This window comes from Mixophyes fleayi, chromosome 3 (assembly GCF_038048845.1).
Source record: "Mixophyes fleayi isolate aMixFle1 chromosome 3, aMixFle1.hap1, whole genome shotgun sequence".
Lineage (NCBI taxonomy): Eukaryota > Metazoa > Chordata > Amphibia > Anura > Limnodynastidae > Mixophyes > Mixophyes fleayi.
Window position 1 is genome coordinate 332,888,757 of NC_134404.1, and position 16,635 is coordinate 332,905,391.

Consider the following 16,635-nt stretch of genomic DNA (forward strand, 5'->3'; position numbering starts at 1 on the left):
ACTATACAGTACAGAGAGCATACTGGTGACCTCTATACAACAAGGAGAACACACTAGTGACCACTATACAGTACAGAGAGCATACTGGTGACCTCTATACAACAAGGAGTACACACTAGTGACCACTATACAGTACAGAGAGCATACTGGTGACCTCTATACAACAAGGAGAACACACTAGTGACCACTATACAGTACAGAGAACATACTGGTGACCTCTATACAACAAAGAGAACACACTAGTGACCACTATACAGTACAGAGAACATACTGGTGACCTCTATACAACAAAGAGAACACACTAGTGACCACTATACAGTACAGAGAGTACACTGGTGATCTCTATACAACAAGGAGTACACACTAGTGACCACTATACAGTACAGAGAGTACACTGGTGACCTCTATACAACAAAGAGAACACACTAGTGACCACTATACAGTACAGAGAGTACACTGGTGATCTCTGCACAACAAAGAGAACACACTATTGACCACTATACAATGCAGAGACCTCTATACCATACAGAAATAATTATAGGGACTGATATACAGTATATTAGTGACCACTCTATAAGACACACTAGGGCAGATTCAATTGTCCGTGATATTACGGTAAAAAGTAACGTAGATTATTGCTCGCACCTTTTTCTATAAAAACAAACAAATCTGAGGTGTCTTTTTATTAATTGAATCTGTCCCACTGAACACTGATGATGACCATTATACAGTGCCAAACCTGTTCTGGAGTGCACTATACAACGCAGACCACCAAATCTCTGGTGGCTTTATAATGACCCGGCCAAGGACGCTGCGCTGGAGGAATCTTGGCTGTTCTGGGAACCTCATATCCAGTAAACAGCTCGCAGCACGCTGGCTGGTGGACAGAGCTGGGACAATCCTGAGTGACAAGGAGAGACCAGCCCAGGAGGAAATTGCTCCCCATCTCTGACAAGCCTGCTTTAGATTGATCTATTGTTGCTAGTGATGAAAAATGGAGACACCTTCCTTCAAAAGCATAATGACACTTAAACTAAACCAGGTGAGCAGGTATCTAAGTAAACTGTAGATCTGCAGACGTGTCTACTGTCTAATAGTTGAAATCAACACATCACCTAGTAATAAGTTGTACACAAAGCTCCACCCCTTCGCGATGACATCATATCCTGCCTCCCTGACTCTATGGGACCATTGAGCTTAGTCCAGTAATTCCAGAAAGTAGTTCAATGCCTTTTATCTTCAAGGAGTCAATATAAACTCAATTTACATGAAAGATAAACAGAAAATAAGTAGTGGCTTTTGCTGGTCATGTCATGTGTGATTGCTCAGCCAGCAGCACGCGGTGATGTCATCATTATCCATGTGAGCTAAGCTGAAGTAAAACTACCACTTGTGAATTTCTAGCCACAAAGTCATTAAATAGGGGAAGTACTGAACATCAACAGGAACATAAATGTCTCATTGCAGAATATATATGTAATGTATTCCTTCTGTCGCCAGACACTTCTGTGCAGTGGATGGGAATGTCTTGCCAAGAATTTTCAAACGGTTGTTTAAAGGACACATGTGTCCTAAACAAAACTGAGGCAGCCGCGTTATGGGCTGTACTAAAACATTAGTATTTTCACTTGCTAGGCTACACTAAAATGGCTGTCTCTACCGTGTATAGGAGACAGGTGTATTCGCAAGTATGCTACCAGCAGTGGAAGTGCCTTCAAATAAAAAAGTAATACCTTCAATGAATGACATTTTATTTTCTACACCATGTATGTACTACAGGACATTTTAACACATTTGTATGTGCATATTCTAGCAATACGCATAGTTGATCTGCTGCATTTATCATAAAACTGATTTATACAGGTAAAAGAAATAAAACCCTGAGTTTTGGAGATGAAAGACATAAAAACATAACATTTAAACAGAAAAACATATCATATGTACATATTTCTAAAGAACTCCACAGGTCAAAACACTACAGGTCATTAAGTAGATTGTATATTTGCACGTTGCATGTAGGGGCAGATAGCAGGAATATTTTAATTTCCACGGGAAACTAAAAAAAAGCAGGATAATTAAGTGGATCAAATAACACGCACACAAACAATAATTAAACCATCTGCCCACAGTGCGGTCAGTGAATTTAAACCACTCTGAAAAGTGCTGTAAAGATTTTTATCTGTAAGTGGAAAATTTGCACTGTGGGAAATAAAATAGCATACCGAGTTCTCCTCTGATACACATAGAAACATACGTGATACCTGGGATTCTTAGAATAAAACGTCCTCTCTAAAATAACAATGACATAAATGTTACACAATTTAAAATAAAAGCAAAAAAAAATGTCAAGTCTTGTCTTTCACCAAGATAATTGTTCACGGATGGTTCAAAGCTAAGACCCAGTCAGAGAAATCCAAGACCCGCCTTGTCAATTTAACGAGTTACCCATTGAATTTTATACAGTGCCCTAAAAGGTTAGAGAGCAGCATATCTTTAGGTAGAATGACAACATGGCTCTTGGAATGTGCCCAGTCTACAGCTATGAACATTACTAAATGCCTCGTTACTCCTTTCTAATACACCTGGATAAAATTCACAGACATTATAATCATATATTTGTGCGCACAGTGTCAATACGTTTTTTCACTTGTTGTACAAGGGTGCTCTATGATCTACACATTCATGATATTAAGAGTTAACCTCTTACATTAAACAGAACAATTAAATTACGAGCACAAAGTTGACCAAACCAAAACACGCACTACATAAGTCACTTGGTCCTCGGGTGAATGAGATACATAAGGCTGGACAAGGCACACTGATCCATGTTACTAGGTTAAAAACGAGTGGCCTTAGAACTTAGTGCCTGAATTTCTGGACTTAAACCATTTGCAATTTCCTTTCTTTCTGGAGGTCCGGCATACATAGGGTCAACCACTATCTCAACGTCAGTGTTCAGTTCATTACTTCTGTACCATACTTGAGAGGATTTGCCCTTCTTCAGAGCGTGACCGTTGGTCTCGGCGTAGGGGACCAGCTCCTGGCTGCAGCAGAGGTTTGGGTCACATTTCTTGGAGATGCAGGGCATGTTGCAGGCTAAGGACATGTCCTTCTCATCTGTAAACTCGGCCTGAAGAGTGACAGCGTGGACTCCCTCCGCGTGGAAGATTTTTCGGATGCTGCGATTGGCCGCGTCGTAGTCAGTCAGACTCTGGAACTTAACGTGGAGTGTCGCGATGTTCTTCCCGCTGGCTAACTCCCAGACATGAATCTCATGGATACTCTTTACCCCAGGCACCAAGGTTAATTTTTGACCTAAAGAATATAAAATAGAAAGAAATTGTCAAAAAAAAAGGCTCTCACAAAGGGGTCTATTTACCAAGCATTTTTCCTGTGGTAAACCCCCGAAAACAACAGTTTTCGGGGGTTTACCGTGAAATCACTATGTACCATTCAAGCATCGCAGCAGATATCTCAAATATCTGCTGCTTTGCATTTCCTATCGGTTTTCTGAGCACTCCCCATAACAGTGTATGGGAAGTGCTCAGAACCGCTATGTATGAAAGTTCAACTAGAGAAACTTTTCTCTTTTTTTACATGTTAATGTACGTCATCTGAAGCTGGCGTACATTTAACAGATCTGAAAACTTTCGCGCTGTCCAGCTCTGCTCTGAAGAGACAGCGCATGTGTGGAGGGATCATGTGATCCCTCCCTGTCAATCATCCTGCAGTTTGCCGGCCAGGATGTTACTGCACATGCACCAACTATTCGGTCGGTGCATGTGCACTAACAAAAAAAGAAAAAAAAAAAAAAAGAGAAGATCACCGCAGCCTTGAAAAATGAGAAAAGACTGCGATAATCAGGTGAGTCACTTCTCAGGGACAGCAGGTTATCGGCACTGCTGTCCCATGAGAAATTATTTAATACATAGCCGTTAGTTTTCAAGTATCAAGTCAAAAAAATGAAGGGTCATAAATAGACCCCAAAGATTGATATCTCCTCTTCCTTCAACTAGCAGATCTGCAGGGTTACCTTGTCTAGGACATACTACAAGATATAACAGCCGAAGCTACAGGAGAAAAGTTTAAATATAACCTACATTTAGTGCAATGTATTGACTGCAACTGATCCGATAATCAAACTTTTAGGGAAATAGTAGACTTTTTACTGTATCTTAATTATAATTGGCGACTTTTCACTCATTTTAGTCCAACTCACCCTAACCTTACTCATTGTATATGTCCAACACTGTAGACGAACCATCTTTCACTGATGAGATCTAGTAAGATGGAAAAAGCTGTATGCAAGTTGGATATATAGATCTACATATCTGGCTGTGTCTATACTATTAATCAATAGTAGAGATGTTCAAAACGTTGATTGAATTTCACTGGTTCGATGGCCAAACACATGTTGGCGGTACAGTCACCAGTGGATCCCGGATCCAAATCTATGGTTTATTAGCTATTCTTGTTAAAAATTTGTATCTTTATTTTTTTAAAACACTATTTAAAAAATATTTTAATTTATAAAAAAAAGTTTTTCAGCATTTTTTTTTAATCAAAGCTTGAACTCTACTGTGTTCAAAGTTCACTGCTCACATTTTGCAATAAAAAAAAAACCCACATAAAATTTAGTTGTAATGTGTTCAAGCGGTTTCTCCCGTGAGAACAGACTGGTTTGGGCGTGAACTGGCTGAAACATGGTGGAACCTGTTTAACTGTCTCGAATTTAGCCAGAATTTTTTTAAATTGAGCTACAATTTGGGATATTCCTGTGATCTTTGGAACTTTAGATCTGATTTGTCACATTGGTTCAAACATCACGGTGGCGTAGTGGTTAGCACTTCTGCCTCACAGCACTGGGGTCACTAGTTCGATTCCCAACCATGGTCTTATCTGTGTGGAGTTTGTATGTTCTCCCCGTGTTTGCGTGGGTTTCCTCCGGGTGCTCCGGTTTCCTCCCACACTCCAAAAACATACTGGTAGGTTCACTGGCTGCTATCAAAGTGACCCTAGTCTCTCTCTCTCTGTCTGTCTGTGTGTGTACGTTAGGGAATTTAGACTTTGAGCTCCAATGGGGCAGGGGCTGATGTGAGTTCTCTGTACAGCGCTGCGGAATCAGTGGCGCTATATAAATAGCTGATGATGATGATGATCCCGGTACAAACACTTCCAAATATCAGTTTTGGATACACAGTTTTCCAAAAAGGGACATAAGTGATTTAAATGACTCCAGGATAACTCTCTTTTTTTGTGAGGCTTTTCACAAACATTAGCGCCTTTATAAAGACCCCTATTTAATGTCAATCTTCATGGTACACATCTAACAACCAGGGAATGTGATTAATGTGTGTGTAATATATGAGAAATACATTGGAGATTAGGGTTCTCTGAGGCAAGAATTACACGCAGGTCATTTGCAGTATTTAAAAACATAAAAGAGGCACCTGCTGACCTTGTATTGTTAATTACTGGAACGAATCATGTCTTTACATTATGTAACAAGCATTGTAAGTAGTTTGAACAGGGCTAATATGCGGTAAGTTATGCAATTGTGAAACGTACTGTAGATCTATACATGAATTGTCTGCTTGTTTTTCAACTGCTATTTCCTTGTCCCAAAAACAAAAGTACACAGCGAAATAACAGCCATATGTAAACACACGTGTCAGGCAGTAGAAACAAACAAAGGGATTACACTTGGCTTTTTATAAATGAATCATTCCAGTATATGGATTTATACTGATAATCTGTAATCAGAATCTAGGGCCTGATTCATTAAGGATCTTAACTTGAGAAACTTCTTATTTCAGTCTACTGGACAAAACCATGTTACAATGCAAGGGGTGCAAATTAGTATTCTGTTTTGCACATAAGTTAAATACTGACTGTTTTTTCATGTAGCACACAAATATCAACTTTAAATTTCAGTGTACAAATAAGCTATCAAGTATTTGTGTGCTACATGAAAAAACAGTCAGTATTTAACTTATGTGCAAAACAGAACACTAATTTGCACCCCTTGCATTGTAACATGGTTAAGTTAAGTTAATTAAGTTAAGATCCTTAATGAATCAGGCCCCTGGTCTCCACTTATTAGTGCATTAACCTGATCGGCTGTACTGCTTGTCTAACTGGTAATGCCAATGATCAGTGATTGTCTCTTGTCCTATGCTCCAGCTTACACAGGAAGATCAGACTTTATTGTACTGCTCGCCAAGCAGTAGGAAAGGATTAGATAAAACTTTCTCAGCAAACACAGGACAGCTTCCAATCACAAGAGAGCAATGCCGTTTAAAGCCTGTATTTTATATTGTGTGCCGTATAAAGCCGTTGGTGCAATAAACCCTCCTCCACTGGTGTTATAACTATGGTTAAAACTCATAAGAGAGTTTGGAAGTTACTCACATGCTCACAAAGTCATCTTTTAACTCATCTGGTTCCCTCTACTGGAATTAATAGTTTTGTTACAAGAAGCGGCATGAATTGTGGAAAAAACTTTTGCTCTTGGTGATAATACAGTGCCAGGTCTCTGTTTTTACAGTAAAGATATATTGCATCAGCAGACTAGAGTCTAACATGGAGACACAAGTGATTGTAGAGGCCTGTGAGTGACCAAAAGTTGTAAAGCAACCGTGTTGACATTGAAAGGGTGTCTTAGTAAAATCTGGCAAGGTGCGTTGGAGTGAATAGTTGGTGAGATGGAACGGAGAACTGCTCATTAGGCCGCTCAAGGTTTTTTAGTCTACCTGGATAAGAATTAGTTACAGCTGTACAGATTACATATTACCAGCGTACCAGCTGGTCGTGCTCTCAGCCTAAGGACAGAGGTTCTATGAGGGTCAGTGTGAGAAGGACGCAGTGTCGGGAGTAACTGACAAGTTATTGGTTGCATTGTGAACGGAGTTTTTCTGTGTGCCTAGGTGCTATTTCCACCTCACTGCTACGATTTGTGTTCAATTATTTAATGCATATGTGGAAAGTTAAGCTGGGTGAGGTCAGTATTAATCTAAATCCATGAAAAAAAACTGTTTATTGGAAACGAGAAAAGTGTAGATCCTAGGACTGTGCTTATCGCTTCTGTGCCAATTGTTTATTTCAGAAAACTGTCATCTTGTGAAGTCCCTTGGTCACAAAAGGCTAAACCATAAATATCTGAGTGCTTCCATCATTCATTGTAAGAGTAGGAGAACCAAACATTACGACTTCATGGAAAATACCTGTGATGTGGATGGCCTTAAGAAAAGTACAGGGGGTTTCCAAATTACCATGTACTGCACACTAACATGATTAGATCCAGTGTAAGGTGGCTCTTCCATGCCAGCTGTTATTAGATCCAGGTAGCACTAAATCTTTAAGTGTTAGTGTACAGGGGAAACCTGTCAGACCTTTATGTCATACTTAAAGGTCTTTCTACATCAACAAAACCAAAAAGATTATGGAATACAAAATATAATCCTGTAGCCTATGTCTGTATGACACAGAGCTATAGCTAATATGCATACGTAAAACCATAAATTAATGCAAAGTTACTATGAAAGAGGTTTTTTATTAAATATATATGAAAAAGCTCTTACCAATGTCTCCAACATTGACACCGTCGGGGACCATCTGGAGTAGGATGGTGGCCGTTTCTTTGATGAGGGGGAAGGCGGAGAATAAAATGATGGCCACCATCACTATGGTCAGACTGGGATCAATGTAACACTGCCAGTTGCAGGCTGCCTCCTTGTCCAAAGGTTTGACATAAAATATGACAGCAGCCACCACGACAACAACGGACCCCAGTGCGTCCCCCATCACGTGGAGCAGAACACCTGTCGGAGCAGAAGGTCAGTGTCAGCAACATCAGAACTAAACAATAGTATCTCCACATGTACACTTAGGCCCTGATGCTGACTTAGGAGCAAAGCAAAGAAAAAAAGAGCAAATTTGCACCTTGGCAAAACCATGTTCCATTAGAGGGGGAGGTAAGGTTTGCCCAGGTGCAAATTTGCTCCTTTTTTTTTTTTGCTGTGCTCCTAACCCAGCATTAGACCTTTATTGTGTATATATTTCTTGTAATTAAGCTCTACTTTAACCTGCCAATCATGAAGGCTGGATAGTTAGAGAACCAGCCGCCTCAATGCTAAGTGATTTCACCAGTTTCCACCGAGTTTATAGGCTGCATCCTCATGAACCTTGGTTTAGCCCACAAGTATGTAGGACTATTTTTAAAGGGGTTAAATATTTTACAAAGATGACCCCTATCCTATGTGTAATCAATTGTTAGATACACTCCCAAAGAAAGATAAGCTACAGACACAGTAATTGCCAGACACAGTATCCTAAAGAACACATCTAGCAAACTATTACTATGTAGGATAGTGGTTATAGTTACAAATTAGACCATGTGGGCCTGATTCATTAAGGAAAGTAAATAAAAAAGGGAGTACATTCTCTCCTGGACAAACCATGTTACAATGCAAGGGGTGTAAATTAGTTTATTATTTTGCACATAAGTTAATTACTGGCTGTTTTTTCATTTAGCACACAAATACTTGACAGCTTTATTTTTACATTAAAATTTAAAGTTGATCTACCCCAACTATAAATCTGTCCCCACAATCAGGCCCGGAGCTACCATTAGGCAAAGTTAGGCACTTGCCTAGGGCGCCGGGCTCTGGAGGGCGCCTGGAGGGCGCCACAAGAATGTAAATTACTTTAAAACTGTGCGGCGACCGCTGACCATACCTGTCACGGCCGCCGCACAGCATTCAGATGCACGGGGGAGGGGGGAGAGGCTATTGCTCACCACCGCCGACTCTCTGCTCCGTCTCCTCCCCTCCACTCACAGTGAGTGGAGGAGAGGAGACGGAGCAGAGAAGCGGCGGTGGTGTGACAAGGTAAGGAAAGACGGGGTGAGGGGGGCGCCGATTTTTGCGGGGGGGGGGGGCGCCAATTTTTTCAAAATGCCTAGGGCGCCATGGACCCTAGCACCGGCCCTGCCCACAATTTAAATTTACCTCCCCCTCCAATGCAACATGGTTTTGCCAAGGTGCAAAGTTACTCCTTTTTTTCGTTTTACTTTACTTTCCTTAATGCAGACGTAAACCCTGGCAGAGCCAAAAAAGGTGAACTAATCTATTTCAAACACAGACTGCAGACAGCCCAGTGTATTTAGCATTATGGCTTAATATTTATATCACTCAATATAGAACATCTGAGTTTGGGTGGGCAATGCCCTACTCTCGCCACTACCAGTACTCGTCCACTACATCAGAGTTTGCTGATAGTAAAGTGACCGCAGGGCAGCATCACCTGATTTAGAAGCTTTACGTTACGTTATTTACACGTGAAGAGTGTGTGTCTATTATAAATGGATCACATGTTGTTTCTATTATTTTTAAGTGCTTAATTTCTTCATTCTGCTTTAACAATTTTGCAAATATATTTGCACACACGAAGTCGGCAAATTCTTTCCACTTGTTGTACACCTGCTTCTGCCAAGAGACACATCAGATGTCATTTCTCCTGTAAACCTGTTTGACCACATGATGTTCAACTCAAAGACACACAATAATATTAAGTCTACAAAGAAACACCAAGGGCTATATTTACTGAGGCTTCTAAAAAGGATAAGTGGAGGTGTTGCCCATATCAACCAATCAGATTCTAGATTCTATTTGAAAGAAGAATAAAACTGATAAATAGCGATGATATATAAATAGACATCAATATACATAAATCAGGTTGTAAAAAAGATTAAGTAGTCAATTAAATAGAACGTGTATTAATAACAGTTCAATGCTAGTAATAAAGTGGGGATAAACCGATGCAAATAAAAACAGCAATATTAGCAGAGGTAGTAATAATAATAGTGACATTCAGAACTGGGCTCCTAAATCAGCAAATAAGGGGAGCATATGGAAATAGTAGTTGACCATGCACAGCACCATATTAATCACATTGGGGCTTATTCAATAAAATGGTGCGGTGTGCATAAATGCGTTGTAACCCGTAGCAACCACTTACAGGCAAGCATTCCCATTGGTTACAGCATATTTGTGCACATCACCATTTCTACTAAATGAGTCCTGTTCTCCTCTGTGTAATGTGAGGACCAGTGTCATACATAGTGTAGCTCATAGGGTCTTGGGCCTTCAGGGTCACTTTATTTGCCCACTGAGCCACTGCTGGTTGATCACAGTGTATTTGAGTTTAACTGCGATGACCTGGATTACCTCTAATGTTAAGGGCAGCTGCGTTCTTTGCATTCTTGTCCACCTCATCCTCCAGGTCAGGATCTTGGTCATCTAAAGATTCACCTGTAGCCAAAGAAGAAACGCTGTGTTGTGTATAAATTCTACAAACAGAAGACACACCAGCTTAACAAATTGCAACAAAAATACATTTTCAGAGACTCTGGTTCAAACGGTTACAAAATACACAGTACAATAATCTACCAATAATACTATAACAAGAGGGGTGGAGATAGTTTGGGGGTCTTTCAGGTATACAGTTCTGGAACATCTGTTGGGCTGTGACATCTTAAGCTCCAGTGCATTTGTAAATCAATATATTGTCCAACTACTGTACAAAGTAAGAAGCTAATGTGATCTCCAGGCCAAGCAGAATTCTCTACAGCTCCCATTTCCAAATAATCTAATTAAAGTAATCAAAATATCATTGAATGCCATGGCAGTAACAACAAAGTTATGATGATGATTGTAATGGGAACCTATGACTTACGAAACTACAGATATAGCAACTTTTTGTTTCCAACTTTTAACAATTCAAGGCCACACAACAGAGGTAATGCTTGTCAATGACTGCCAGCCCCATACTTATCAGACAGCATATGAGTGAACTTTGTAAGGTTGTATGAGATAACAATAACTAGCACTTTCTTAAATCATTAACCCTTGCAGACCCAAGATGTGTCATCATGTAACTCAGTGGTTCCCAAACTGTGTGCCTAGGCTCCCTGGGGTGCCTTGGAGAGAACACACAGTGGTGCCTCGGCCAGGGCCAGTGGTAAGCAAGGCGGGGGACTACTTGATAATTATTTTGGCTTAGGGGCGCCTTGAAATTTTTTTGGAGACCCTAAGGGTGCCTTGAACTGAAAAAGTTTGGAATCCACTGATGTAACTGTTACATACTGCCGAAAAAGTTAGACATTTATCTATAGGTAGGAGGAGATCGGTGGCTCTCCAGCTGCTGAGGACCAACAAGTCCCAGCATGGCTTGGCAGCAAGAAGCTGTGAGTATGTTTAGTCCTGCGCAGTTGGAAAGCCACAGTTCACGCAATGCTACTTACTTGGTGCCCTTTGAGGGTTAACCCCCTTATAAAACACCCACCACCCCAAATACCCCGGTGAAATAACCGAAAGGCACCTGCTTCGACGCTGTTCTGGCTCCCAGACCCCTGGCAGTCCGCCCTGTAAGGGGTGACGTTGAGCTGATCATTAGATACTCTCTTGGGATCCTGTGCGTCTTTGCGCAAAGACCCACGGAGGAAGCGCATACACGATCCATAGTCCTGGAAGACCAGCAAGCCCACGATGTTGACCCCCAGCCCCAGGGCACCCACAATCAGCACCAGCTCCACGCCATCGATCCTCTCGGGCTTAGCCAGCCTGAGCACGGAGTCCACCAGGATGGTGAAGCACAGGGCGGTGAGGAAGACGGCATTGCACAGTGCGCCCACCACCTCGGCGCGGGTGTACCCATAGGAGGCTCGGGGACCCCGGCTTGTGCGCCGGGACACACGGGAGGCGGTGATCCCCACGCACAGGGAGATCAGATCGGACAGCATGTTGAACGAGTCCGATATCAGGGCGATGGAATTCCCTATGTAGCCCGACACCAGCTCCGCCACGAAGAAGATGACGGTGATGACCAGCATGAAGATCAGCCGGCAGGTCTTCCCGGTGTAGCGTCCCATGGCTGCGCAGGAGGGGTCCTTACTGCCGGTGGTCTGGGTGTGTCAGAGGGAGGGGGGCAGATATTGGGCCACTGTCAGCTCTGCGTCTGGCTACAGGCTGGGATCTTGGGGTAGTGTCCGAGGGCAGAGGGCATATGGTGGCTGGCAGCAATATGCAGTGTCTTAGCCAGTGTGAGGGGTGAAGTGTGCAGTGTCCTGGATATCACTGCTGAGCTTTCCAAAAGGACAACAAAAGTCGGGACCCTTGGACAGTCTATGCAATATTAGTTGTAGGGGGTGGATGTTATTGTGCAGATTAAATCGTCTTTGGGATAAATAATATCTAGCAGCTGTGAATACAGTGGGGCTTTAATTCCAATTCCAGGTCTTGATTGAAGTAGTGCAAGATGGTAAAGCAGAGAGATGTTGCAGGCTTGCCGGGGATGATGAAGCAGCAGAGGGGTGTAGTGCTGGCTGATGAATCGGGGGAGATCGTGCAGGGCTGGCCGATGAATCGGGGGTGGATCGTGCAGTGTTGGCCGATGAATCGTGGTGTATCGATCAGATCTTGCAATGCTGACTAGACCTGTGATCTCTGTGCCCGCACAGCCTGCATTCAGTTTATATATGGCAGCAGAGAGATAAGGGTAGTTGCTGTGTCAGGATTATCTCACCGCCCTGCCCATACGCTCCTATTTTCCGACACAACAGCACGTACACAAACCATGACAGGGATATCGCCATGTGATGGCCGGGACCTCCTCCTCTTACCTCTATGGGGACTGCATTTACATAAAATAAAATGTAATTTAAGAACTGCAAGATGATCCTGTTGAGTCATGAGCCTATTAGTGCTCCTAGTTTCACAGGGTAGAGCATGGATTTGTGGTCCAAGATGACATCTGTGAGTCTCAAAACTTTGCACCAACTTATTGGAGGGGTAGAGTAGACCTGAACTGAAGTTCCACTTTCACCCAAAAAAAAACAGTTAAAAATTTAATATAAAATGTAAAAAAGGGAAATTAAATATAAATGCAAAAGAGAAGAAATGCTTTATTGAAATAATAAAGCATTTTTTTCTGTCTCTGAAAAACCGCAGCAACCGTGAGACGTGGGGGCTGGAGAATACACAGGCAGATTATTATTATTATTGTTTATTTGTTAGGTGCCACAAGATTTCCGCGGCGCCGTACACAGTACAAACAGTAGACTAAACAGGGTGAAACAGTACAGAACAATAAACAAAAAATACCAATACTTCATAAACTCCAGGCAGGAAGATATCCAAGATATATTCCTATTTCTTCTTGGCTCCCGCCGCTGTTGCCATCCTGAGATGTGATAGCGATAATAGGATATCGGCGCAACATTAACTGCCAGGATCCTTCTTAAATAAGCTCCTGGCTAATTGTCCTCCAGAGAGAAGGGAAGCTATAACTCAGATGAAAACACCTAATTTTCACCTGAGAAAGGGTTTATCTCCCAATGATAAATAGACCTTCTTATTTCATTCTTTACATTTAGGGGCTTATTTAATAATGGGTCTTTATCCCGTTAACTATCATCTCTCATCGCAGCAATGACAGACGACATTCCTGCTCATTTTAATATACAAGTCATAACATTCATTTTTAATGAACACTCCAGGTTCTAAGTTAGGGTTGCGCATGGGCTGTTGGCATTTCCAATAAACAGCGCAGAGGAGAGCAGCAGCATTGCCGGAGAGGGGTGCGATGCTGTCCCCATAGGATTCTTCAGATGGCGTTAGCCATGAGGGTAAAGCTCTGAAAAGCTAAGGTCTTCAGCGCTTGATAAATATGCCCAGAGCGCAGTACCCATTGAGTATGGTGGGGACTGTGGTGTAATGCAGTAATTGGCCTAATGAAGGAGATATATACGATATCTCCTGAAAAAGGCTTGTTTTAAATGAACATTTTACTTAAAAATGCCTAAACCATGCGAAAAATGCATTTTCTGCATGGTTAATGGCTTCACAAATAAGCATTTTCCAGACCATCCGTTAACCAACAAACCTAGGGGCAGAATTATATTCCTGAGCTAATTCTAAAGAGGGTGAAGTGGGCGTACACCTTGGAGGACAAGTAGATGCCCATGAAGAGGCAGCGAGGGTCTGCAGCTATTGTGGTTAATAAATGGACCTTAATGAGTCCTTGTACATCTTCTCAATGTATAATAACAGTCAGGTCCATGTCATGCTTAATTCACTGGCAAAAGAAGCTGTGGCTGATTGCTCCTATATGGTATCATTCGTCCCATTCTGTTGTCATTTGTGGTGTTTCTGTGAGTTGCGCAGTTCATTCCAGATTCATTTAAAAAAATGAAACAAGATTCAAACATGATCATCGGCAAAGAATTTATCACCAATAAACCTCAATTCTGGAGAGCTAGTTTTAAAGCCACATTGCAAGACTTGCCAACACAGAACAGCAAACTGGGTAGAGGACATTCCAAAGCATTCTGATGCCTGAGATATCAGCATGCCATGTTCTGAGGCGTGAAATGTCAGCATGCCACATTCTGAGACATCAAATGTCAGCGTGCCACATTCTGAGGCATCAATTGTCAGCGTGAAACATTCTGAGGCGTCAAATGTCAGCGCGCCACATTCTGAAGCATCCAATGTCAGCATGAAACATTCTAAGGCATCCAATGTCAGCGTGCCACATTCTGAGGCATCAAATGTCAGCGTGAAACATGCTGAGGCATCAAATGTCAGCGTGCCACATTCTGAGGCATCCAATGTCAGCATTTCTCAGTTCAATATATTGCATATCTGACAGTAGAAGGAGCCCTAAAACTGATTCTGAGACCCGCACTTGGAGTTCTGACCCACACCACTGGCATAGCATAAAAGAGGACAATAGTGTGAACAAGTACCTAATGGCAAAGTGTGATTTGGCTGCAAATTCCCCTTAGTAGTACTTGTATTATTGCTTACATGTCTTATTCAGTGACAGTTATAATTTGCGTCCCTTACACCTTACAACATTTCCTGAGGGGGATAAAATGTGTTGGGGGGATTTCAGCAATTTAGTCATCAATACCAGTGGTTCCCAAACTTTTGCAGTTCGCGGCACCCTTAGAGTCTCCATAATTTTTTCAAGGCACCCCTCCAAAATAATTACAGAGCAGTCCTGTTTTATAAGTAGCTGGGTCAAAAAACTTAATAAGTATTTAGGTCAGGACAGAAATACTTATTTAGTTGTATGCAAAAATAATACACATAAATCCAAGGGAAAAGAATATATTTATATATTTTTTCAATTATATTTCTGTTAAAGAATAATTTACAGCTAACTCAGACTGTGCCCCTTCATCCACACTCTGTGCCCTCCTTCATCTCCCCTCACTCTGCCCCCCTCTGCATCCCGGAGGCCAGGAAGAGCAAAAAAAAAGGCAAAAAAAAATAATTTACCAATCCGACGGCGCCCAGGCCCCAGCATCCTCCTCTCTCCCGCCGCTTGTCACTGAATGTCAGGCATGATGACGTCACGCCTGACATTCAGTGAGAAGCGAGGAGGGAGGATGCTGGGGCCTGGGCTCCGCCGGATTGGTAAGTTTTATTTTTTTCTCTTACTGGCCACGACACCCCTGGGAGCCATGGTGCACACTTTGGGAACCGCTGATCTATACAGCTCAGTACATATTATATTTTGTTAAATAGTTTGGGCTGTTAATGTTTGTCAAGCTCTGCACACTTATCCTATCCACTATCAGCTGTAGGTCTCATAGGTCACTGTTCTATAAACAGAAATGTTTCCCACCCAACAAGCGCATCTAAACCCTGAGCTGCGCCAAGCACCAGAACATCAGGAAGCTGCTCCCTGCCACAGAAAGTACGTCGCAGCCGCAGTTTCACACACAATGAAGACAATTGCTCATCAAATAACCCTGATATTTTATGCAATAAGATAAATGTCACGCTATTCAGAATTTCTAGTGGGCGTACACCTTGGAGGATATGTAGGTGCCCATGAAGAGGCAGCTAGGGTCTGCAGCTATTGTGGTTAATAAATGGACCTTAATGAGTGAGCATCCCTTGTACATCTCAATGTATAATAACGGGCAAGTCCATGTCATGCTTAATTCACTGGCTAAAAGAAGCTGTGGCTGATTGCTCCTATATGGTATCGTTCGTCCCATTTCTGTTGTCATTTGTGGTGTTTCTGTGAGTTGCGCAGTTTATTCCAGATTCATTTTAAAAAATAAACATTTTTTTCCCCTGATTCAAACATGATCATCGGCAAAGAAGTTATCACCAATAAATCTCAATTCTGAAGAAGTTGAGGTAACAGACGCTGGTCAGCGATGGCCATTGGGGCACTGACATAACTGCTAGTTTTAAAGCCACATTGCAAGACTTGCTATTGCCTTCGCCACATTAACTTTTATGCCAACACAGAATAGTAAACTGGGTAGAGGAAATTCCAAAGCTTGTTCTGATGCCTCAGATGTCAGCGTGCCACGTTCTGAGGCATCAAATGTTAGCGTGCCACGTTCTGAGGCATCAAATGTTAGCGTGCCATGTTCCGAGGCATCAAATGTCAGCGTGCCACATTCTGAGGCATCAAATGTCAGCGTGCCACATTCTGAGGCATCAAATGTGCCACATTCTGAGGCCTCAACATGGACTTTTGTCAGTTCAATATATTGCATATCTGACAGTAGGAGGAGCCCTAAAACTGATTCTGAGACCCACACTTGGA

At 42.1% G+C, this 16,635-nt stretch overlaps 1 protein-coding gene across 1 annotated transcript; it reads right to left on the reverse strand.

Moving 5' to 3' along the window:
• Positions 1–1,734: 1,734 nt before the first annotated feature.
• SLC30A10 (solute carrier family 30 member 10) lies at positions 1,735–12,630 on the reverse strand. The gene is made up of 4 exons (XM_075204273.1): positions 11,380–12,630; positions 10,227–10,310; positions 7,581–7,820; positions 1,735–3,315 (listed from the first exon to the last, which is right to left on the reverse strand). The coding sequence occupies exons 1-4, from the start codon at positions 11,927–11,929 to the stop codon at positions 2,837–2,839; spliced, it is 1,353 nt and encodes a 450-aa protein (XP_075060374.1). The 5' UTR covers positions 11,930–12,630; the 3' UTR covers positions 1,735–2,836.
• Between the last annotated feature and the right edge of the window lie 4,005 nt (positions 12,631–16,635).

Bases quoted from the DNA above. Each gene is read 5' to 3' on its own strand.
- SLC30A10 (XM_075204273.1), bottom strand. From the start codon at position 11,929: ATGGGACGCTACACCGGGAAGACCTGCCGGCTGATCTTCATGCTGGTC. The intron at 7,821-10,226 runs GTAATCCAGGTC...CTGCTCCGACAG, and splicing joins AGCTGCCCTTAACATTAGAG to GTGTTCTGCTCCACGTGATG. The intron at 3,316-7,580 runs GTAAGAGCTTTT...TATATTCTTTAG, and splicing joins TGTCAATGTTGGAGACATTG to GTCAAAAATTAACCTTGGTG.